We start from the raw sequence: 24158 nt of genomic DNA, 5'->3' as shown, positions 1-24158 counted from the left end.
CCAGCTCATTCAATCTTTCCTTGTAGGTTTTGTAGGTTTTCTACCTTTTCACCCCTGTCTCTCCAACATCAGCCTGCTCCAAATGACCAGAGTGTAACAATGGTGTCCCCTGGTTATGTCTTACCCCAATCTTTACATATGGAGTCATTGCCCTTCCCATATTTGTGCAGCTTCTGCCTCAACATAGGCTAGTATAACTAGTGTTGTTGAATTGCATCCTCCCTTTTCAAACCATTTCTGTCTTGTCAAGATCACCTTGAATCCCTTTGACCACCAAGAACTGTGAATAATTGTGCTAATTGCTCACAAATAGCTGCATCCACCTACTTTTCCTGGTATTGTTGCCTAAAAAGAGTCACCTCATAAGAGTACCTGTATTTTTTTCTTCTTTATCTGCTATGCAGAGACTTTTCATAGGAGTCTCTTCCCCTGCTCCTGAACTTTAGAGGAAGTGTATGAAACTGGGATACGCCAGGCAATGCCTGCTCCCTCTTCCTACCTGTATTGCTCAACACAAGCTATATTAATATTCTAGTCCTATGCATTAACCCACCAAGTTTCCAACATTCCTCTTAAATAATAAACTTGATATGAAGTCTGCACTAAGACTTCAATTGCCCTTGTTAATTCTTTATATGTCTAGCATTCATAAGCACATATTTAAGATTTTCTTCAGAGGGACAGATGATGCTCCTGTGCTTGTCCCACTTGACCATGCTATAAACAAGCCAACGGCACTTTTGGGGATGCCATCCATCAGTTGCTGTGTTTGAGAGGTAGTGATATTTTCTGCTTGGCTGAGTCAAAGTTTTGCAATTCTGTTAGTCAATAGCAGAATGCGTCAACAGTTCTCTGATCTTTGACATTTCAGTCTTGCTTTTTTTTAAAAAAAGAATGTTTGGTCATAATTAGCATTTTTTTGTGCTTGAAGTAAAAAAAAAAATTAAAAAAAGAGTCTAGATTTTTAGAAAAGCATTTCAGCATTTTCTGTTGGATATCCTTTCCAGCAAATTCTTATTTTATCTGAGCATGTGCAGGAGTATTTATTTCTAAGTTCAGTGATGCCTCAGAAAAGCTTTTCTCTCCCTTTCTTCACTGGCTCCCTGTGAACACCCTCTCTGCAGTATGCCGTTTCATTCAGAAACCCAGTTTTCTCTGGGAGCAAAAGATCCATGATGCTGCAGACTCCTGTTGCATACTGCAAAGCCATGTGCTGGCTTCCCAGCCCCCTTGGGAGCAGATGGCTTCTCCCAGCCTCAGGTAGGAGATGGCACCCAGAGTCCCTTAGCACCCTATTTCCTGTGAGTCTATGATTCTATGACTCGATGGGTAAGGCACAGCATGCGTTGCATTGCGGTTTTCACCTACTTCCACCCATCTGCCTCTTCACCAGGGATTGCATCCAATGGCTAAGGAACCAAACCCACCCATCCTGACACCTCCCTTTGCCCTCCCTGAGCTTTTGTGCTCCTTCGGTTCAATGTATGAGGAGAATAATAATCATCGCAAAAGAGAATCTCACTTATTCCCCCCTTTCCTTACTTGTCTCAAACAGTAGTTGAGAGAGGTGAGAAGAAGGATGTGGTGTTTCTAATTGATGGCTCGGATGGTGTCAGAAGAGGTTTTCCTCTACTGAAGACCTTTGTCCAAAGAGTTGTTGAAAGCCTGGATATCGGTCGTGACAAGGTCCGTGTTGCCGTCGCACAGTACAGCAACGTCATACAACCAGAGTTCCTACTTGACACCCACGAAGACAAAGCAGATCTCATCAGTGCCATTGAGGAGCTGAAGGTTATGGGAGGATCTCCTCTGAACACTGGAGCAGCCCTTGACTATCTCATCAAGAACGTGTTCACGGTGTCGAGTGGCAGCAGGATAGCGGAGGGTGTCCCTCAGTTTCTGATTCTGCTGACTGCTGACCGGTCCCAGGATGATGTGAGGAGGCCCTCGGTGGTCCTGAAGACAAGTGGCACAGTGCCCTTCGGCATTGGGATTGGAAATGCCGACCTCACAGAGCTGCAGACGATTTCCTTCCTCCCAGATTTTGCTATCTCTGTGCCTGACTTCAGCCAGCTGGATACGGTGCAGCAGGTCGTCTCAAACAGAGTCATCCGGCTGACCAAGAAAGAGATAGAGTCACTTGCCCCTGATCTGGTTTTTACATCACCCAGCCCAGGTGAGAAGGTGTTTGTGTTTGCACCAAGACCCAGCAGCAAAAGATGATGTTTAGTAACATCATGGTTGCAACACAAACTGAGAAAAGCAAAGATGGTCACGGCTAAGGCTCCAAGTCCATCTTGGTTGCATTGTTGATATACTTTGGGTTGGTAGGAGCTGTGTAATTAAGCTGAACGACCTTTAATACTAGTCCCTCAAGGTGGTCCATGTTGCATCCACATGGAAGACCCACAAAGTGAATGCTATGACATTAATCTTATTTTAAGCTGTTGGATTTTAAGTCCATGCTATTCCTCCTGGAATGGGAACTGCATCATTTAGATGCTACAGGGACACCTTCACACCACTATAAATCAAGGTCAGCTTTCTGCTAAATGTAAGACCTGCTGATGTGTCTTACATTTGCCATGCTCATTCACTGGGGGCAAGGGAAACTGGAAGCAGGAGTCAGGAAAAAGATCAGACCTTCTATTTCTGGTCTTGCTTGGAATGAAATCCAGTCAGCGTATGCCTGGGAGGAAGGGTATTCACCCCAGAACATTCCCGTTGAAGTCCACCATCCTACTCTACCTGTTCCTTCTCTTCAGAGCCCAACTGCTTTCCTCCATCCCCATTTATCAGTGTGATATTCAGTGGTAATTCAGGCTCTGACCTGAATTACCACTGCAGAAAACATTTTATTAGGAAGCAAAAAGTCATCCTGGTAAGACAGAAGCTGAGACAGTAAGAGGATAGAAGTTTTCCCAGAGGACAATGCCAAAGAAAGAGGGGTGGTACTGAGTGTAAAACAACCCCAGGCTGCCTGGCAATCTGCCCTGAGTAAGGAGCATCACCAGGCTATGTTTCCTTGGGCGGACATCCCACAAGGAGTTATTGTTGCAGGTTTCCCCTGCTCCTTCTTGCTTCCTTTGCTCTGGAAGTTGCTGGTCAGCTCTGGGGATGTGCCTAGCAGACTGGTCCGGTCTCTGGGTTGAACCCAGAACTGGCTGCTGGGGCTCCTAGGAGATGTTACAGGCAACAAAACAATGAGCATCCTCCCCATGGCCAAAGGCGTGGGCCAGTGATGTAGATGATGAGCTTAGCTGCTGTATAAGCAATGCCTGATGCATCTTCTGACTGCTGCTTTCTTTCCTGCAGCGGGTGTGAAGAGGGATGTTGTGTTCATGGTTGATGGTTCCCGCTATTCCGCCCAGGAGTTCTACCTTATCCGAGATCTCATTGAGAGGATAGTGAACAACCTGGATGTGGGCTTTGACACCACCAGGATTTCAGTGGTCCAGTTCAGTGAGCATCCCCATGTGGAGTTCCTGCTCAATGCCCACTCCACCAAGGACGAGGTGCAGAGTGCCGTGAGACGACTGCGGCCACAGGGTGGCCAGCAGGTGAATGTGGGGGAGGCGCTTGAGTTTGTGGCAAAGTCCATCTTCACCCGACCCTCCGGGAGCCGCATAGAGGAGGGTGTCCCTCAGTTTTTAATCATCCTCTCCTCCCGCAAGTCTGATGATGACTTAGAGTACCCATCGCTTCAAGTCAAACGTGCAGGGGTGGCACCAATGGTGGTAGCAAAGAACGTTGATCCTGAGGAGATGGTACAGATTTCCCTCAGCCCTGATTATGTATTCCAAGTCTCCAGCTTCCAGGAACTGCCCAGACTCGAGCAGAAGCTGCTGACTCCTATTGAAACTCTGACTGGGGACCAAATCAGACAGCTGCTGGGAGATGTGCAACCCCCCACAGGTAAGGGTCTGTCAACATCAGCTGCCTCTGGGTTGCCATTCAAGTAAATGTTGCCCAAATGTGTAAATTACTTTCCATCCTTTCTCTACAAACCAAGGTTTTCCTAGTCAAAACCAAAAGTGTAGCACATGTACAGTTTTAGAATATGTGGAAATTCTACCCAAGTACCTAAATATATTTTAACTTGGGATTTTCAAGTCAAGTACCTAAATATGTTACCTATCTTGATTTTCAAGTCAAATACCACAATGTGTACAATTGCCTATTCCAATTAGCAGCTCTCTAGGAAAGAGACGTAAATCTGGGGCAAAATGAAGCTGGAAACATTGACAAATGCAGGGAAGAGAGTTAACGAATGAAACAGATAAGGCTCTGAGTAATGCATGCTTTGAATATTAGGCAGACTGTTAACACACATATGCACACTTGCACATAAGCCTTTTCAGAGAGGGTCTCTGAAGCATGATGTTTAAAGTTGGCTAAAATATGCTGTGCAGTTTTATATCACATGAGAGCAGATAGCACAGATATCCTCCAGCAAAGCTTAAGGAAAGACTTGGCACACAAATAATTTCCTCTCTTCTTTCTTCCCTGCAGATATTTCTGGTGAGGAAAAGGACGTTGTCTTCCTTATTGACAGCTCTGACAGCGTTAGGCCTGATGGGCTTGCTCACATTCGGGATTTCATTAGCAGAATTGTTCAGCGGCTGGAAGTTGGGCCAAACAAAGTGCGAATTGGTGTGGTGCAGTTCAGCAACAACGTCTTCCCTGAGTTCTACCTGAAGACCCACAAGTCGAAAAATGCTGTCCTGCAAGCCATCCGCCGTTTGAGGCTTAGAGGGGGGTCCCCTGTGAACGCTGGCAAAGCCCTAGACTATGTGGTGAAGAACTACTTCATCAAGTCTGCGGGGAGCAGGATAGAAGATGGAGTGCCCCAGCACCTAGTCGTCATCCTTGGAGACAGGTCCCAGGATGACGTGAACAGGCCTGCTAACGTGATCACTTCAACCATCATTAAACCTCTGGGTGTTGGAGCCAGGAATGTGGACAGGGGACAGCTGCAGGTCATTACCAATGATCCTGAGCGCGTGCTTGTGGTACAGGACTTCACAGGACTCCCGACTTTAGAAAAGAAGGTGCAGAGTATTCTTGAAGAGCTTCCGATACCCACAACAGAAACGCCTGGGATTTTAGGACCTGGTAAGACTGCTATTCAACCTGTAGACTCTTCTGGACAGATAGAATTCATATAATGTGAAAATTACTATTTCCTATGCTCAAGATAATAACACCTTTTGAAGAAGACTTTGAAGAAGATCTTGTTGAGCATAGGAAAGAATAGAATTAAATTTGAAATGAGATGAGGGTGTCTATCACAAAAACAAGTAATGTTGTATGAAGTATAACAAATGTGTTGTATAAAACCTTTCTTCTTGTATGGATGTAGAATTGTGGCAAAGACTGATGAAAGTAAAAAGGTAGAAAGAAAAGAGAAACACAAGGCTACTTCACAAAGCACTAAGCATCTTAAATATTATAGATGTCACAAAGAATTATTAATAACTGTGTTTTCTTTGTAATCTTTTCAGGAGGTAAAAAGCAGGCTGACATTGTGTTTTTGCTGGATGGCTCCATCAATCTGGGGAGGGATAACTTCCAAGAAGTTCTCCAGTTTGTCTACTCTGTGGTGGATGCCATTTATAGGGATGGTGACTCTATCCAGGTAGGACTGGCCCAGTACAACTCAGATGTCACCGATGAGTTTTTCCTCAAGGACTACTCCACAAAACCTCAGATTTTAGATGCCATCAACAAAGTAATCTACAAAGGTGGCCGAGTGGCAAACACTGGTGCAGCCATCAAGCACATCCAGGCAAAACACTTTGTGAAGGAGGCTGGCAGCCGAATTGACCAGAGGGTACCCCAGATCGCCTTCATTGTCACGGGTGGGAAGTCCTCAGATGATGGGCCCAGTGCTTCCTTGGAAATTGCGCAGAAAGGTGTCAAGGTATTTGCGGTTGGCGTGAGAAACATTGACCTGAAGGAAGTCAGCAGGCTGGCCAGCGAGAACGCCATGAGTTTCAGAGCGTCCACAGCCCAGGAGCTGTCTGAGCTGAATGAGCAGGTCCTGGTTACACTGGAAGCTGCTATGCTGGAGAACTTGTGCCCAGGAACGACGGACATTACAAGAGGTAAGCACAATCCTTTTGTGATATGGTCAGGTAATTCCCAAGAGTGGCTTTTAATATCCAATGTATTTTGATGGACTTGTCCAGCCTGTTCTTGTGCTTTGCCTATAGCCTGAGGTGTAGCATGGTCTCAGACCTCCTCCATGAGCGTGGTGGTAGGCTGCAAGCCTTTGGTACAAGAGCTGCCTGTTCACATGCTTCAGCATGTGAATTACTAGTGTACCATCACTGCAGAGGTGCAGTTGTGGTGGAATAATTTCATATATGACAGGCAGGCATTAAATCATTGGCTTCCTACCACTGCATTGGAAAGGTTCCTTTATTTGGCTACCTTTAGTCTAAATCTCACTACTTTCCTCCCCAGATGTGTGGGCATATGATGCCAGTAGCACTTTGGCATACCAACTTGTTTAGTGCCAAAACGAAAAGCGATGGTCCTTGTTTTGCCCACTGTGTTTATAGCAAACCAATTGGCCATTCAGTCCCTGGTGTGCATGGTGTGCTGGAAATCAGAATTTCTCTTGCCAGGTTGTCCAGGGTGCCCGCTTGGTGTCATGACAGGTATATGAGAAAAAGCTAGGGCACAAGTGGCTGTAGGTTAAGGTAAAATTGCCTTAAAAAGGAATCCCGTGATTTGGTTACTTGGAGTGAATAGGCGAGCTGGTGTTGCCACCAGACCAGGCTGCCAGCAGCTGGTTTAACTTACTACAGTACGGCAAGTTCTACTCCCAGCACAGCTGGCAGCGGCTCAGCCCTCTAGATTTTGAGCAGATGCATCTCCTGAACCTCTGGAGAAGCTGAAGGAGAGCCACAGCAGCCCTGAGCTGGGCGGCAGCTCCAGCCAAGATGGAAAACTAAGTGTACGGAAAAGCAAACTGCTGCTGGTAGTAACTGTGAGTGCTTCTTGAGTGCAGCACCAGTGTGATTAATATGACAGAAATTTCAAACATCTCCCTTCTTGAAAGCCCATGTGGCACAGGAGATGTTACATCCAGCCGAAAGGCATCCAGCAGCCTGATTTCCCCGTGCTCCAGACCAACGAGCAGCCCTGTGGCTGTAGGGTGGCTCCAAGCCCACACTAAATATTCCTGCAGAAAGGCAAACTGCATCATCACCTTCTGAGCTTGAGCTGAGCAACGTCAATACTTCTTTCTGCACTAATTCCCAGCTATCCCATATAAATCCTAGCTACACCTTTCAGGGACTTGAGATCAGTTGTCTGGTTGTTACCTCCTTGTACATCCCCCTGGCTGGAGGTCGGTCGCTTCGAGCAGAGGCAGAAGGTGCACGCACACTGTGCAAGTACTGACAGGTTTTCATGCAGTAGAGAGAAAGCTGCCGTCTCGGCTGCCTGATGAAAATATAAAATTCTATTAGACTTGCTTCAGTAGGCTCATCCTAATGTGAAGCAACAATAGCACAGGAAAAAAATTTTAAAATTAGTAAAATGCAGATTTTCCCAGGTTATCATTGCTATGACGAGACGAAGCCTGAGGCACTTGTGTATCAAATGGTGGCAGTTCTTGATGTGGAGAGTGTCTTCCCTGACAACTAACAGAATAACCAGGAAAGTCATTGCTTGAAAAGCAATGGTTGTATCGCTCAACAGTGACACTCTCCTCTCCTCTCTTTCTGCATTCCCCTCTCAGATTGTGACTTAGATGTGATACTTGGCTTCGACGTCACAGATGTCGGGCCCGGCCAAAATATATTTAATTCCCAGAGAAGTCTGGAGTCCAGAGTTGAGTCTGTGCTGAACAGAATAACGCAGATGCAGAAGATCAGCTGCACCGGCAACCAGGCACCCAACGTCAGGGTAGCTATCATGGCCCAGGCTCGGGGGGGACCCATAGAGGGTCTGGACTTCTCTGAGTACCAGCCTGAGCTCTTCGAGAAGTTTCAAGGCATGCGCACCCGCGGGCCCTATTTTCTCACGGCGGATACGCTGAGGTCCTACCTGAACAAATTCAGATCCACGCCCTCCGGCAGCACCAAGGTAAGTCAAAACCAAGGCCACTGGGATGGTGTTGGCCAGGAAAGCTGACTTCTGATATATTTTAGTTGGCAAAGCGACTGTAAATTCACCATAAATTGAATAAATTTATTCATTAAATAAATAAATTTATTCCAGCCAGTACCCATGAGCACAACTTGGCAGCAAACTATTGCTTTCCAGATTTTCCCTGTTCAAGCTTTAGGAACAAACACCTGCATGGTATGATGTGCCAAAATCTGGCATAGAAATGCAAAGCTTTCTGGTCTGGAAAGGGCGTAGTAGTTCCTCCATCTACTCTCAGACTAAATGTCCCTTGGAAGAAGGTCCTTCAGGTTGCACATTGATTGTGTTTCACGCCTGCAATATTCTGGGTCCTGACACAAATTTGTTTCTCTCCCAGATCATAATCCATTTTACTGATGGTGCAGATGACTCGATAGATCAGCTGGAAGCTGCTTCATCTACTTTGCATACAGAAGGTAACTTTTTTACTCTTCAAGGCAGCGATTATAGGCCATGTTAACATGTGGCCCAATTTACCAGCATTTCTCATTAATCCACCAGCTTTTAATAGTAATGAATAAGGATTTAATGATTTCTACATGCTCTTGCTGTTCTTCATTGCCTTCCTGTGATATTTAGCTACCTGCTGGCACATAATCATGTGGGTAACTTGCACTGAATGTGCTTGAAGATGCTTGTTCTTGATTGAACAAGCTCCATTTGCAATCCAAGAGGTGGATAATGACCCATCCTTACAGGGGAGGTGAACAGGCTCTGCTGAGCACCTTGCCCCAACACACAGCCCCTTCTACTTCCCCTCTCTCAGGTGTCAATGCACTCATCTTCGTCGGGCTGGACCGAGTGAGCAATTTTGACAAAGTGATGCAGCTGGAGTTTGGTCGTGGGTTCACCTACAACAGACCGCTCAGAGTTAATCTGCTGGACTTGGATTTTGAGCTGGCAGAGCAGCTTGTAAGTAATTTGGCACAGGCAGCACTGCCTTGTAATGCTGGAGGAAAGCCAGCGGCTGGATCTCCTGCGGGGCTGAACCGTGGCTGAATTACACCCTCTTGGCTCTGGTCCTCTCCCCTCCCTACTTCACGTCAACTCTTTTTACAGATGCCACAGCAAATAAAGTTAAAAGCAGATCACGGTGCTACCCAGTCTCCTGGAGAAACCGTACTCCAGCTGAGGCTATGGTGCATTAAGCACGATGGGATTAGGTCAAATGGGATGAGATAAGATGCCATCAAAAGCTTCCATGCCAAAAAGCCTGTCCTCTGCCTATATTTATACTGCTGGGTTTTTTTAACCTTGTGGGTAATGCCTTGTCAGTGCTAAGTCTCTCGCAGAAGCACCGCTTTCTAGGCTTCTCTCCCTGCATTGATACACTGCATGTATTTTAGACATGCTTTTAACAGATGAAGATGTTATCCTGTCTTCTTCATGGATTTACTTCCCTCCCATGTATGTAGTCCCTCTTGAGTTTTTAATGATTTTGCTATCAACCTCGGTATGTCCAGTTCCTACCAACTTCACATCTGCTACCAGCAACGTTAAGCTCCTTTTCCAGTAGATTTAATAAGATTGGGCTTAACCACTGATCCCTGTGGTAACCTTGCTGGGCCGTTCTCCACAAATGAAAGTGCAGCCACTTGGGAGTGAACCTTGGTTTTTCAGATAAGAGCTTGTCTTCAACCCGTCCCCAAGTAAATCAGTTGCCTAGGAAAATCCTTTCAAAATGTAAATGTGCAAAGCTGGCAGGAAACATTTGAAGCCAGCAATGTACTTGGCAAAGAAAGTGGGGTTTTTTCTTTCTATTGGATGATGCAAAACCAAGCTGTGATTTCTCTGAATCTGTATCTGTCTTCCCCCCCGCCCCCCCAGCCCCGTTTTGCTGTGTGCTCACAAATTTTTCTCATCCTGCAGGCTGCTGGTGAGCTATTAATTGCAATGACTTTCTCATGGCCTATTCCACAGCCTGGATTTGCTTCTTTGGAGATGAGATTGCTCTCTTCAGTGACAGGCACCGCTCTGGGGACTGATCTCCTACTAAATGCTCTCTACGAATTCTGCCCCATGCAGTTCCCATTTAAACCCTTGCCTCTGATGTCCAACAGTTAATGTCGACTGCTGCTTCCTAACCATGCAGCCTAACCAGTCTGCCAACACACGCTTCCTTCTCTCTCCTGGCTTTCAAGGCAGAGAGACCCCAAAATGCTGCCGGACTGACGTTATGCTTGGCACAGAAGCAATTGCACAGAATTGAGGGCTTGAACTGGGGCTCTGCCAGGTTTCTAACACTTTCCTGTTGTGTCATGTGCGTTTTGCTGCAGGACAACATCGCAGAGAGGACATGCTGCAAGGTCCCATGCAAGTGCTCAGGGCAGAGAGGGGACAGAGGTGTGCCAGGCCCCATAGGACCAAAGGTAGGTCACTTCATCTGGGGATGAAGGGTCCCTGTGCAAGGTCAGTGTCCACCACAGCACTGATGGGTGGGTGGCATGCAAGCTGCATATGTTGTAATGAATGAGGCTAACAAGGAAGTAATCTCCACTTACACCCCAGTTTAAAACTGGTCCTGAGCCATGCAGAGCAGTTGAGAGCTGCTCTTCTTCCCTCTCCTCACAGCCTCTGTGTTGTAAAACAACCAAGAGGGCAGGGATGAGTGGCTGGAAGGAGGGGGTGAAGTGTCTTGTGAAACAACTTAGAGATGTCAAAGGGAGATGGTTTATCTCATTAACTTGTTTACACAGATGACTAAGCAGCTGCTTTGTGCATATCTGGGAAAACCTTGAACATCAATTTAGAGAGAGATCACAGAACTATGAAAGAAATGCAGAATCCTCTCTGTTTTCTTCTAGGGTGCCACGGGTGATCTTGGCTACGGAGGCTATCCTGGTGATGAAGGAGGACCGGTGAGTGATTGCCCCTGTTCTGCATGGTACTGCTCAAATTGGGGACCTCAACATAGCAAAGCATTTGGAGGCTTTTTCACTAAATATTTTCTGCTGGGGATGAGGGCATAGATTAGACGATAGAGCAAGCAGAACTTTGTGTTTCCCCCACCTGATGGCCTGAGGGCTGGAGAAGGCATGACAGGGGGAATAACTGGCATTATTTGATGTGATCCAGCTCTGTGCTATTCCTCCAAGGCAGGTGGGAATGTTTGCAGTTGGTCCCAAACACCTATGAGCAGGGCAGGGTGATTATGAACACAGTAAAATCCCCAACTTCATTAAGGCTGCAGCCTATGCCAAAATTACCCATACCAAATGCAGCTGAAAGATTTGAGTTAGTCCAAGAATGGGACCAAGAAGGGGTGTTTCTGTCCATCACAGAGAGAGACAATATGAGTCCCATGACTTCTTACTAGCACTGTTTCATCCAAACTCTTACTTCATGAATCCCACATCACCCCTGGAATAAACAACTCCCCACGCATCACACCCAGGAGGTGAAACCAAGGCCAAGGGGCTGGCGGCGTTCATTGCTTTTCCAACACCACAAGCAGGGGCCAAATGCTGCTGTCAGATATTGCGTGAGATGCAATGTTTTCCTGGGACTTTAAGGTCAGAATGGGATTAGACATCTATGCAAAGCTCCGAAGGTTTTGTCTCGTCATTTTATTTTTGAAGGAGTTTTATAAAGCTCTTTCATAGCTGAGAGTTTCTCTCACTGAGATATTTCTCTCTCAGTGATGAAGACTTGCGGTTGGTCTCTACATGAGGAAGTCTGTGGGCAGGAGATGATGGGGTGGCTGGGTGTTGACCTTTCAAAACCTGATTCTCCTTTTGCTCCTGTGCTTCCAAGCTATCTCCTGTGCTTGCTGATGCGTGCAGTTAGCTGAAGAAACCTACTTAGCAGGCAAACTCTGACCATTACATTTTCCTCTCCGTGCAACAGGGTGAGCGTGGACCACCGGGTGTGAATGGGACACAGGGTTTCCAGGGATGCCCCGGGCACAGAGGAACAAAGGTACGTGCAGAAGGAGTCTGCACAGAGCAGACGCAGAGTCCAGCTGGTGGGAGTCCACCGAGGGCAACCCCTGCTGCTTTAGGATGTCGTGCAACAGCATCCACATCCACTGTACTGGTGGTGTCCTCCTGGCCAAGCACCAAGGCTTGCAGCAGGTGTCATGGCTTTAGCATTCCTATGAAGAGCAAAAGCTCAGCCTAGCAACCCAGTCTCAATCTGCAGTCAAGGCTGATTGATCTTCTGCAGTTTGGCTCTAGGGGAAAGATGTGAGAAGAGATGAATTTGTTCTTAACACCAAGAAGTGGTGTGCGTGTGTCTTGGCCCAGGGCTGGGATGGCATGTGGATGGAAATCTGCTGTTGGGGAAGAGGGAGAAAAGTGACCTATGGCTGCTGCTTTAAAGAGGAACCTTGAGCAAATGGTTCAGGACAGCAGCCACACCACAGGCCAAAAAAGGTGGTGAAACCTATAATATCTATGGGAAATATTCAGCAATATTAAGGGTGTGTTTCCTACCATTTGCTCTGACCACAAGTCCTCTGGCAGGGAGCAGACATGTACATGAACCAAACCCATTAGTTGCAGCTGAGATACTGAGTCTCTTTAAAAAGCTGTCTGGTCTTGGACAAAGGCACTGAGATGGATTTATATAAAAACAGGTGCAGGGAGAAGGAAGTCAGTAGAGAAAGAGATGTGGCTAAGTAGTAAGCTTATTTATTGGATCAGCTAGCTAAGCCTCATGATTGACTTATTTTATCTTGCCATGAGTGTTGAGGAGGCAGCTGAAGAAGATGATTGGCATAAGGGAAATAAGGGACAGTTGAACACTGGTGCAGCAAGACCTGGCTGTCCTGTCCCAGTCCTGGCTCTGGGTCTGCCACCAAGCACAGGCCCCCTTCCCCACCACTTCCCATGGTGATGAACTGGACAAAACTGGAGTAACTCCCTTTTCTGATCTCTTTAGGGTTCTCGGGGATTCCCAGGAGAGAAGGTATGGAGCTATTTCCTCATGCCATGGCGGTGAGCGTGAGTGTATGGAGCAGTATCAGTATCCCCCTCCCCATTCCCATTTCCCTTGGTGAGCATTTGCCCCTTGCCTCTCTTCTGCAGGGTGAACTGGGAGAAATGGGTCTGGATGGCATTGATGGAGAAGAGGTCAGTCATTTTAATCGCTTTTGTCTTTATAATGAGATGCTTTGGTGAAGCATCTAAGAAACGCCTTGAAAGTGGCAAATATTCTGAAATATGTTTCTTTTTTAGGGAGACAAGGGTTTGCCTGGCTCCTCTGGAGAGAAGGGATACTCCGGCAGGAGGGTAGGCTTTTATCACATTCACAATGGGGCTAGGGAATGGTGAAAAGGTGGATTTGAGCCAGGGGAGGGTGGAAAGCTCTCCTTGGGGCTGAGGACCCGGGCAGAGGTGCACAGCAGTGGAGATGCTTTTGGCAGACAAGGGCTGCCCTCACTAACCCTCTGTCTCTTCCCACAGGGTGATAAGGGAGTTAAAGGTGAACGGGGAGAACGAGGTGATCGTGGGCTTCGTGGAGACCCGGTAAATATTGCTAAGGCATCTTCTTGATTTTCCACCCACTTTCCACCTGTCCTGGGGGTCATCAGCAAGCATGCACTCAGGCTTATTAAATGCCACTTGACAGCAGCAGGCCCAGTGAGAGAGCAAGGAATCAGAGATGACATGTGGATAACACGTGCCTCTTGATACCAACCTGTCAATCACTTTTTCATTATATTAAAATTCCCCTTCCTCCTCTTCAATATTATTATTTCTCAGTTGAAATGTTGTGTCTATCTGAAAACACCAGTAATACTTCATCTAATTCAGTCAAAAAAGAAAAAAAGAGAAGAAATGTTGGTTCTGAGTTATAGCAGAGCAGTTTCTGATGTCTGAATTTCATGTCCCACTTACACAGATGTTTCTCATTGCTCTATTGCTTTCAGGGAGATTCAGGAGCTGATAATACTCAACGGGGATCCAGAGGCCAAAAGGGTGAAATTGGACCAATGGTAAAGTTTCTTTGTTGTCTTTTGTTGTTTTTTGGGTTTTACAATAGGATGGGACAAAGAAAGTAAGAAAAAAGGATGTTGCCAAAAAGGTGCAAGTTTCTCAAACTCATCAAGCCTTGTCAGATGGGGTTTTTGTCCACTAGAAAATGTTGTTGGTTTGCAACCAAAACTTTCTCTAGGGAGACGTCAGTTTAGAAGATGTTTTGTGTAAAAAGTGGGGGGTTTTTATTGTTATTATTTTACAGTGCCATTTGAGATATTGTCATTGAAAACAACTTTGTACTTGGAAATTAACTTCATATGTTCTTGTGGGACATATACAAAAGCAGAGAACTGTTTAGATGATACCACATCTGAATGTCCTGATTCACCTGAAACCTTTGAAAAAAACCCCCACATGCTCCTTGGAAAATTTCAAAACCCGTTTGTTTTCATATCAGCTCAGAATAAAAATGTGTCTTAAAATTTCAGAAGGCATTTCCCAAAGAATGGGAATGTCAGCTTGTGCTAGCTCAGAAACTTGATGGAAAGTGTCCATGAGTTCTTAGAAGGATTTCCACTGCTGCGGGAATATCGAGTAACTTGTGTAAGAGCACAAAAGGACTCATTTTTTGAGATTTGAACCTATTTTCCCAGTGCCTGCTCATCTCAGGGTTCTCACTTGAATTTTTCTTTCCCCTCAGGGAGAGCCAGGACCGATGGGGCTGGTCGGCCAAGACGGTGGAGTCGGAAGGAAGGTGAGCTGCCAGACCCACAGTCAGCAGGGGCTGAGCTTAGATTGACAATAACTTTTTCCCTTCTGCTTTCCCATGTGTTTTGTTTCACAAGCATCAGGAGTTCCATCTGAAAAAACAAAACAAAATCAAAAACCCTCAGAAGGAAAACACCTGGTGGCTTGCTGGCTTGTATAGACTTTGAAGGTCTAATCCTGAATTTATTCTCATGCAAGTAACTCTGTGCTCAGATCGGTGGTGCTACACCTGGTTTACTCTGGCATATGCATCTGCAATTTGGCTGCTGGTTTTTAGAAGGCAAAAGTCAAACTGGAGCTGGTGTAGCTGGGATGTCTGGGGATGCATTCCCTGACGCTCCACTGCTGCCTGTCCGTCAGGGAACTTGGCCCAGGGACTGTGGCATGCTCCTGCATGTGTAAGGGAGCAACTTACCCATGCAGAGGAGGGTTGGGGAATATGAGGAAGGAGAAAACATGCCATAGTTTGACTGAAAAGAGCTGGCCATGCAGATTTCTCTCTCCTTCTCTCCCCAGTAGCTTAAACTAATGAAGCTTAATTTTGGACTAAGAGAAGAGGTGACACGCAGATCTAAAAGCAATAGAGAAACCTGTGCTTACATACTTGCGTAACAAGTCTCATCATTTCTTCATTCGCAGGGTATGACAGGACGAAGGGGACAGATAGGAGTTAAGGTAAGTGGTGATGGGGACGACAGCTGGGGCTCCTGCCACACCACTGGCCAGGCAGCAACAGGACCCAGAGGGATGTGCCAAGAGAAGAGACATGCAGACTTTGTTTCTTTCTCTCTGCCTCCTCTCTCCTCCAAATTTCCCTCCTCCTCAGGCTCATCTCCCTCTATGCTCCTTGCTGGACTTGGTGCAAAACCAGCTGTCCATGTGCCTGGGGCTGCCCATCCTCTGCAGTGTTCCCTGGTCAGATTCTTCATCTCAGCATGCTGTTGTAGCAGTGTAACGGGGCCAAAGCATAAAGGAGATTGGTGTATGTTGACTGCAGAAGGCAAATTACCCCGCCATTTCTGTGCTCATTCTCTGCTATAACCATACTCTGAAAAAAACCCCAAACAACTGTTCTTCCCTGCTCTTTATGCAGCTGTAAATGCCCTGAGACCTCCTTTCCATCCCCATGGTGTTGACCATGTCCCCCCATGCTAACCTGCATTGTCCTGTTTTGCACTTCTAGGGTACCAAGGGCTCACTCGGTCAAGCGGGGCCGGCTGGAGAACAAGGCATGAGAGGGCCACAGGTCAGTGAGCATACAGCAAAATAAATGTCTTACCTCATGATGCTGTTTTGTTATTTCACCATAGCCGCTTCCTTCAAAGAGCAGCGAGGACTGCCAGGATTTGGGTATTTTGGGGTGTGCTGTGGCCTGGCTGTCCTGCCCCAGGACATCAAGCCTGCCACTGCATTCACACCCCAAGGTGTGATGTGTTTGAAAACCATCACTCGTGCACTGTAGCATTTGCTTTCCCTTGTGATCTTGTGCAGCACTGGTGTGTTTCTGCCCATGTGTCTTGACACAGTCTCTCTTTTCTCCCCACACAGGGTCCGCCCGGCCAGCTTGGCACACCAGGCATAAGAGGAGAGCAGGGTGTTCCTGGACCCAGGGTAAACCCTTCTGCTGCTTCTCAGCCATTGACCCAACTGTGCTCAGCCAGAAGACCTCGCTGGCCTAATAAGATGTGGCCAATGTGTCTTTCCATTCCCCCCGACTAGGGCTCTAATTCTGTTTCACTCTCATATAAAACACTCTTCCAGTATGATTCTCCTCTCAACTTACGCTAAAGATTTCTTGATCAAGAATTACAGAAGAGAAGGAGTTACAAGCAACCACAAAGGGGTCAGGACTTCAGCATTTGGCCAATTAGGGTTTGCAATCTTAGTTAAAGAACATCCCTGAGTGACTGGCAGGACAACTTCCATGATATTTCAACCTCTCACACCAGAACATGACCATGCTTGCTGGGGGCCCTCCATACATTAATTTCTCCTTCCTACCGCATACCCCAGCAAGACTTGTGGCCATAAAGCCAGACACATCTTGCATTTCCCCATCCTGAGCAGGACTTTGCCCCTCCTGCCTTCACCTTTCCCAGGGGGGTTCTCTAGGGACAATATAAGTTGCTGCTGACATTTGCATTTTGCTGACCAGGTCCTTCAGCTCTTCCCAACCATGAATTAGTCTTCTGAATTTCCTGAGGTGCTTTGAGAGGCACCAGCCCTACTAGTTAATACATGATTTCTATGGTCACCCAATCCCTTAGCTTCTGGCACCCAGTTTTCTTGACATGTTGTCAACATGCCTCTCTGTTTCCATTCCAGGCCGGTGGTGGACCACCAGGAACCCCAGGAGAGCCGGGCAGGATAGGTCCCCTTGGGCGAAAGGTATGTCTTCACAAACGTTGGGCATCAGCAACTAAAGCAATGAAAAGCTTCTGGATAGGAGTGAGCTTAAAAAATACTTGAGATGAACCTCTTAGAGTGGAATTACCTCCCTTTCACTGGTTTGCACAGTGTGAAGTAGAGCAAGGTCTGTGCTCTGGTTGTTTCATTACGCTCCCTTTTCATTGAACAGAGAGGCAAAAGTAATTGAGTAACTGAGATTCCCAAGTAATTTTCTAGAGCAGATTCTTAGCTGATGCCCACATGGGAAGATGGTTGTGCTGGATCTCTCCAGACCCTCCGTATGGGTTTATCTCCCCAGATTCACACACAGGTTCATTTCCATGTCTGCTCCACTGTCCATTTGCACTGGCAAAGTCCCCAAAGCTTGGGAGCTTTTATTTTTGCAGTGTTTGTTAAAAAGCAAACACCATCCTGTGGTGGGAGTTGGCTGGTGTACCATGTCCCATTGCTCAGATTTCCTGAAATCACTGTTGGTCCCAGTAAAGAGCAAGTGTTCCATAGCATTGTTGGATGTGTAGTCCGGTCATGACTTTCTGCTGCAAGGACTTCTGCAGACTGGGCTGTGTAAAGAAACTAGTGCTGATGGGGTGGGAAAGGCTCAGAGTTGCATGGAGTTTCACCACACGCTTTAACAGATGCTCCTGTTTTCAGGGTGAGCCTGGAAACCCTGGACCCAAAGGGCCAAATGGACAGCAGGGCCCACGAGGAGAGATGGTAAGTTTGGCCACGGGCTCACACCTTTAAAGATGCTGGGCTGAACCCTCTCCTGTGGCAAATGGACCACAGCCCTTCACAGCAGAGGGCTTAGCTCCCCTATGGACTTTGCATCCTCCATAGTACAATATGAGAGAAGGAAATCAGCTTTATGTCTTCAGCTGGCATGAGCATAGTTGGTAACGGTAGTCCCTTCGAGGAGGTAAATTATATTTGCTTGAAAAGTGACTTAACATCTTGGACATCAGTCCACAGGGCAGAGGCTGTCCAGAGTTGCTTGTCCTTGTCCTGGGTCATTGCATGAGGCATGGGTAGACACCCTGAGCTGACCCTGTGTACTAGTCCAAAGTAACCTATAAAAAGGATGTATAAACTAAGTCAGCACTTTCACAGGATCTGATTCTCATTACTCTGTATAATGAGGAGCCAACTGAGGAAAAAATGGTTTGTGCCAAGCAAGGGAGGACAAGCTTGGGTCAGAGCTGTAAGTACACCCCTAGCGCTGACCAACCTCCTAACCTGCTCACCATTGCTGGCTTCCACCTGAGTTTTTACATATTATAAGTGTATACTAAGCAGGTTTTACTTCAGATTTGTACTTTTGGCACCACCTTTTGTGCTTTTTTTTTCTTGCAATAATTTAATCTGTGGAAGGACTTCTCAAAGGCTTGTGTCATCAGCGGGTTCTTTCTATTGATGCTGCTGGATCTGTGAGGTTTAAGCTATTGACATATGACTGCATGTTAATGACTTTGGCTTTCCAATTTTAGGGTGATGATGGACGAGATGGAATTGGTGGCCCAGGTCCTAAAGGCAGAAAGGTAGGTGTATGCTCAGCATGCCCATCTACCAACATGAGTTACCAAGGACAAGGAAGTAGGCAAGGTCTTCAGTGCAGATGGGCAAAGGAAGAGCCTAGGTGAAGTCAGATACATACAGGGACAAAAATCAGCCCTATGTGTACCCTGGTGAGAAAATCAGTCAAGACTCTTCATACCTTTCCCCTCTGCCTTTGCCTTGGTTTTGCCTACGTAAATCAGCTTCTCCAAGGAGGAAGGATAACGTTTTGGTACCTTTCAGCCAGAGAGTCCCATGAATGTCTGTGGGTCTATGAATGTCTGTAGGACCTTGGAAACAATATGCCAGCATCTCTGACAGCTCCTCTACAGTTGAAATTAGCTTTAGAGGAGCAACCAGACTTTAAAAAGAGTGGTTATTTGCTTTTTATTAATCATATGAGGAACAAAATTGCAAAATGAATTTGCACTCTCTCTCTCTTTTCTCTCCATCATTTAATTCCTTCAGTTGTTACAGATCTGCCTGCAGAATTAGGTTCATTTTCTAAAATATGTTCAAATAAACCTTTATCTTGTTTCAGGGAGAACGCGGCTTCATAGGCTACCCAGGGCCCAAGGTACAGTGCAGCCCATGAGCTATGCATTCATTTTCCAAGCAATGTAGCTATTACCTATGGTTCTGTGCAGATTTAGAGCTACCATTTGTGTTTTTCCCTAACCAGGGTGGACCTGGTGACCGTGGTGGTGCTGGAGGCCCCGGCCCTAAAGGAAACAGAGGCCGCAGAGTAAGTTGGACCATGACACAATTTTTCCCTTCTGAATGAATCGCCTGAAAGATGTACACATCTTTTCCCCCAAGTGTTGACCCACGTTCCCAGGAGTCCTCCTGTAGATATTAATGGAGAGGACTTTTCTTCTTGCTCTCTCTCTAGGGAAATGCAGGAGATCCTGGGGCACCCGGTCAGAAAGGAGAGGTTGGATACCCTGGACCATCTGTAAGTGTTCATTACATTGCTGATGGAGCCTCTGGCTTCCCCCCTGGAAAGACTCCTGATTGCTTCTCTGAGAAATGTAGAGGTCCCTGTTGGTGCCAGGGGTTGAAAAATATGCCAATCTGTTAATTTCAAGTTGGGAAAATTCCTGGTTATTTGTCTTGGATGTGTCTTTGTAAATTCCTAACTAGCTGTTTATCATTGATATCATTCACCCGTGCTCAAACTGCAATGCACAGCAGAAAGAAAAAGTCAAGAGGCAGGCTCTTATCAGGCGCTAGGATTTCCCCATGGCAATATGCCACTTAAAGTTCCTTCTAGGAAGTTCTCAGCTCTTTATCATTTATTGCTCCAGACAGGATATAGTCCATTACCAAATCTGACTGGCACAGAGCACCCTAGAAAGACTGAGGTGATTTTACTTTCTTGGCACATGAACCTAGAACATCGTAAATGTCCATTTTGGGTTTGGCCTCAGCTAGGTTTACTCCTCAGAAGGCAAAACATTTCCTCCTTTTGCTGGAAACACAACTGAAAACAGCCAGGTTTCCCCTTAGCTTCTGCATGACCCATGGTTAAACAATTATTCCATCTGGGTTCATGGGGCACACTGGAAATGCACATTGCACTCAATTTTACTTTATTTTTTAAACAGGGACTTAAGGGCGATAAAGGAGAATCCAGAGATGTAAGTGTGGCATCATTTATCTCTTGCTTTGAAATACTCTTTTGTTGGCTGTGTCACATATCTTTTTTTTTTTTCTCCTTCTCCCTCTCTTTAATTTTATTTTCTAAAGCAATGTACACTTGTGCGGAACATCAAAGACAAGTGCCGTGAGTACATCAGAGCTTTGCTAATTCCCTGTCTCTACCCTTGTATGCCCATCATGTTACATGAATGGCACTGACAAAACTGCTTTTTTCCCCATCTTTTCCACAGCTTGCTGCTATGGTAAGTCATCTTCAGTCCTTTAAACCCCAGTGTGACTGTGTGCCAGAACTGTTTCTCTCCCCACGTATGTAGCATGAATGATTTACCCCTGCTGAGGATGTGAACCTTGCACCCTGACAACTATTTGAGGCACTATTTGTTCCCAATACACATTTCTGGCAGGTCCCAAGGAGTGCCCTGTCTTCCCAACTGAGCTGGCGTTTGCTATTGACACTTCCTCGGGCGTTGTGAGGGATGTTTTCAACAGGATGAAGCAAACTGTGCTCAGAGTGGTCAACAATTTAACCATTGCTGAGAGCAACTGTCCTCGAGGTGCCCGGGTGGCTCTGGTTACCTACAACAATGAGGTCACCACAGAAATCCGCTTTGCTGACGCCAGGAAGAAATCGAGCCTCCTCCAGCAGATCCAAAACTTCCAGGCGACCCTGACCACAAAGCCACGCAGCCTGGAGACCGCCATGTCCTTTGTGGCCAGGAATACCTTCAAGCGTGCCCGAAGTGGTTTCCTTATGAGGAAGGTGGCTGTCTTTTTCAGCAATGGGGACACAAGAGCCTCCCCGCAGCTCAACGATGCCGTGCTGAAACTCTACGATGCCGGGGTCATGCCCGTGTTCCTCACCAGCAGGCAGGACCCGGTTCTCACCAGGGCTCTGGAGGTTGGGATCATTCACCCTTTCTTTTATTTTCTGCTCATGACCACAGTCTGGTTTGCTGGGGAGACCGATGGCGTTTGCTCCTACAGACAAGTGGTTGGCTTCCACAGGCCTTTCAAGTGCTTAGTGCTGACAAAGTATTGCTGGTCAAACTCATCCATCATGTCTATTAGGAGAGAAATCCAAAACATGATGCACGTTGTGAAATGCTAGTGAGGCTATGATAAGTCAGTTGTTTCCCAGACCATGGCTCCAGGGTGCCAGGTGTGGTATGAAACAGAAGACAAGACAATCCCCATAGTGAGAAAGGTCTGTCAGAAAGGCAAAGGGTGAGACGGTGGAAGTACTGTAGCTTTGCAGGCAGAGGGAGAGTGGACATACAGAGATATAAAACAACAAAAAAGTCCCAGATGAGCACACTGAGCACTAGTTCAGGTGCTTGACCCTTTTCTAGGAATTTGTGTCTCTAAACTAGTCCCACTAACTGACGTCGAGGGCATTAGGCTCCTCCAAATGGGATCCACCAAAACCAGTGTGCTGTGTAGAGAATCTCTTAGAGTTGTGGATTGCCCTCCCCTACTTGGAGCTGAAAATAACAGAAGGCAGCATTACTAACACCATGTTTTTCTGTTTGCATCTAATCAGATCAACAACACAGCAGTTGGACATGCAATTATTCTTCCAACCAGCGCCAGTCAGCTGAATGAAACTATCCGGAGGCTCTTGACTTGTCACATTTGTCTGGGTAAAGCATCCAATTTCTCCTCTAGACGGTGCCAAATCCTTCTGCTCACGCAGCAGTCGGTTGTCAGTGGTGCAGAAGGGAAGCCCAGTTAGGAGTCAGTCCTTTTGCTGCTGAAGACAAGGGATTCATGTTCTTAGGTTGAGCAGAAAACATTGGCATTGTGAATGAGGCTCACTGGGCGTTCTCCACTTTGTAAAGAGAAGCTCCTTTTTTGGCTGGTTCCCACTTTTACAGCCCAAATACCGATAGCTAAATGCTCTGAAATACGGCCTCCTGCCATTTATGACAGAGCGCTTCAGGGATCCCTTTGGACAAAGGAACATGTGAAAATACTAAATGCATAACTAAATGTGTTTTGAGATTAAATGACTTTGGTATCAAGTAATGGACTAGTGAATGTCCATGGCTTGATAGTATTTCACATGACACAAGAGATTTTTACTTTGACAAGGGTGACTTTTTTCAGTTCCTCCAAGTGAAACCTACTGTATTTCTTCCCTAGATGTGTGTGACCCTGATCCCACCTGTGGTTTTGGTAGTCAGAGACTACCATTCAGAGACAGAAGGGCAGCCCCAACAGATGTAGACATTGACATAGCCTTCATCATGGATAGCTCAGAGTCCACCACCCCTCTGCAGTTCAACGAGATGAAGAAGTACATTTCCCACCTCATAAGTAACCTTGAAATCAGCTCTGAGCCAAAAGTATCTCAGCACCACGCAAGAGTGGCAGTTCTTCAGCAAGCTCCTTATGAATATGAAACCAACTCAAGTTTCCCACCAGTAAAAACTGAGTTTTCACTAACTGATTATGGATCCAAAGAGAAGATCATTAATTACCTTCACAACCAAATGACCCAGCTCCATGGCACGAGGGCTATAGGAAGTGCAATTGAACACACAATGGCTCATATTTTTGAAAGTGCACCAAACCCTCGGGATCTAAAAGTCATAGTTCTGATGATGACTGGAAAAGTGAATAAACAAGAACTTGAGTACCTGCAGAAGGTTGTTATTGATGCAAAATGCAAAGGGTACTTCTTTGTTGTCTTGGGCATTGGCAGGAAGGTGAATGCCAAGAATATCTATAGCCTAGCTAGTGAGCCAAATGATGTGTTCTTCAAATTGATTGATAAACCAGGAGAGCTTCATGAAGAGCCCTTGCTACGTTTTGGGAGACTGCTGCCATCTTTTATCAGAAGTAAGTATAACATCCTGCAGCCGAAGTATTACGGAAGGGGCAACACGTGACCTCAGAGGGGTTAATCTGCCAGGTTTGGTCTGTTGGTTGGGTGGGCTCTAGCCTGACCACCTCTTTGGACAGTGGGGCCCACTGAAGCTAGTCTCTTTTTATATGTTCTGTACTGTTTGGTATGTTTGTTGCTGCTCATAGGTCTACATAGTTGAGTATGTCTATGTTTTGTTTGCTTTGGCCTCTCCAGCCTATCCCATGCAGTCTGTTGGTCTGCCGAGTAGAGTTTGAACTTCTGTCTGGTTTGAATTGGTCTCCATGGGATCACCTGTGGGATATGACCTAATCCTGCCTGGCTTGCCGGTCACATCTGCAATATATCCCATAGGGTCTGGTCCTGCTTGGGACTCTTGGCCCTCTACAGCCCAGCAGCCCTGCTAGCACTCCCACCAAGCTCCCTGAACACCCAGCAAATCTTTCTTCCCAACTTCAGCATAAACATCACATCTAGCAGGCATTTGGACAGCTCAGGCTGAGATCTGGAGCTGCTGTACACAGATTTAAGGGCCAGATGAACAGGATTCCTTGCTCAGGGATAAATAATGCTGCTGTGTTTCGGACATGCAGATTGTGCCTAGAAAATTTGCATCTCAGCTTAGCTAGAGACCCCAGGCTGGATCTCCAGCTAGAGCCAGCTGCCTAAACAGACCTGGCCAGCAAGGACAAGAAACAGGCCTTTTCTAGCAAAGCTAGTTTTAACAACTCCTGAAAATCAGTTTACTGGGCTAATAAACCACTGATTCAGAAATGTCTTGCACTAAAAAGGAGGCATATATGAGCACATCTTTCCCT

General features: G+C 46.4%; 1 protein-coding gene across 1 annotated transcript in view; it reads left to right on the top strand.

Annotated features, from left to right (window-relative positions):
* Positions 1–24158, top strand: part of COL6A3 (collagen type VI alpha 3 chain) — a 56653-nt gene that overhangs the window by 17320 nt on the left and 15175 nt on the right. Inside the window, exons 7-37 of the mRNA XM_035891078.1 lie at positions 1556–2176; positions 3316–3915; positions 4513–5115; positions 5505–6107; positions 7754–8100; positions 8501–8579; positions 8930–9075; positions 10440–10532; positions 10968–11021; positions 12010–12081; positions 13045–13071; positions 13191–13235; positions 13341–13394; positions 13569–13631; positions 14036–14101; positions 14785–14838; positions 15492–15527; positions 16036–16098; positions 16401–16463; positions 17178–17240; positions 17913–17975; positions 18746–18796; positions 19354–19389; positions 19495–19557; positions 19705–19767; positions 20420–20452; positions 20562–20598; positions 20705–20716; positions 20879–21372; positions 22015–22114; positions 22617–23315. Of these exons, the coding sequence (XP_035746971.1) occupies positions 1556–2176; positions 3316–3915; positions 4513–5115; positions 5505–6107; positions 7754–8100; positions 8501–8579; positions 8930–9075; positions 10440–10532; positions 10968–11021; positions 12010–12081; positions 13045–13071; positions 13191–13235; positions 13341–13394; positions 13569–13631; positions 14036–14101; positions 14785–14838; positions 15492–15527; positions 16036–16098; positions 16401–16463; positions 17178–17240; positions 17913–17975; positions 18746–18796; positions 19354–19389; positions 19495–19557; positions 19705–19767; positions 20420–20452; positions 20562–20598; positions 20705–20716; positions 20879–21372; positions 22015–22114; positions 22617–23315 (5403 nt within the window). The remainder of the gene's footprint in view (positions 1–1555; positions 2177–3315; positions 3916–4512; positions 5116–5504; positions 6108–7753; positions 8101–8500; positions 8580–8929; positions 9076–10439; positions 10533–10967; positions 11022–12009; positions 12082–13044; positions 13072–13190; positions 13236–13340; positions 13395–13568; positions 13632–14035; positions 14102–14784; positions 14839–15491; positions 15528–16035; positions 16099–16400; positions 16464–17177; positions 17241–17912; positions 17976–18745; positions 18797–19353; positions 19390–19494; positions 19558–19704; positions 19768–20419; positions 20453–20561; positions 20599–20704; positions 20717–20878; positions 21373–22014; positions 22115–22616; positions 23316–24158) is intronic.

Source organism: Egretta garzetta, unplaced genomic scaffold (assembly GCF_000687185.1).
Source record: "Egretta garzetta isolate BGI_Z169 unplaced genomic scaffold, ASM68718v1 scaffold113, whole genome shotgun sequence".
In the NCBI taxonomy this organism is placed as follows: Eukaryota; Metazoa; Chordata; class Aves; order Pelecaniformes; family Ardeidae; genus Egretta; species Egretta garzetta.
Note: the sequence above shows the minus strand (reverse complement) of the source record. Positions and strands in the feature narration are given on the sequence as shown.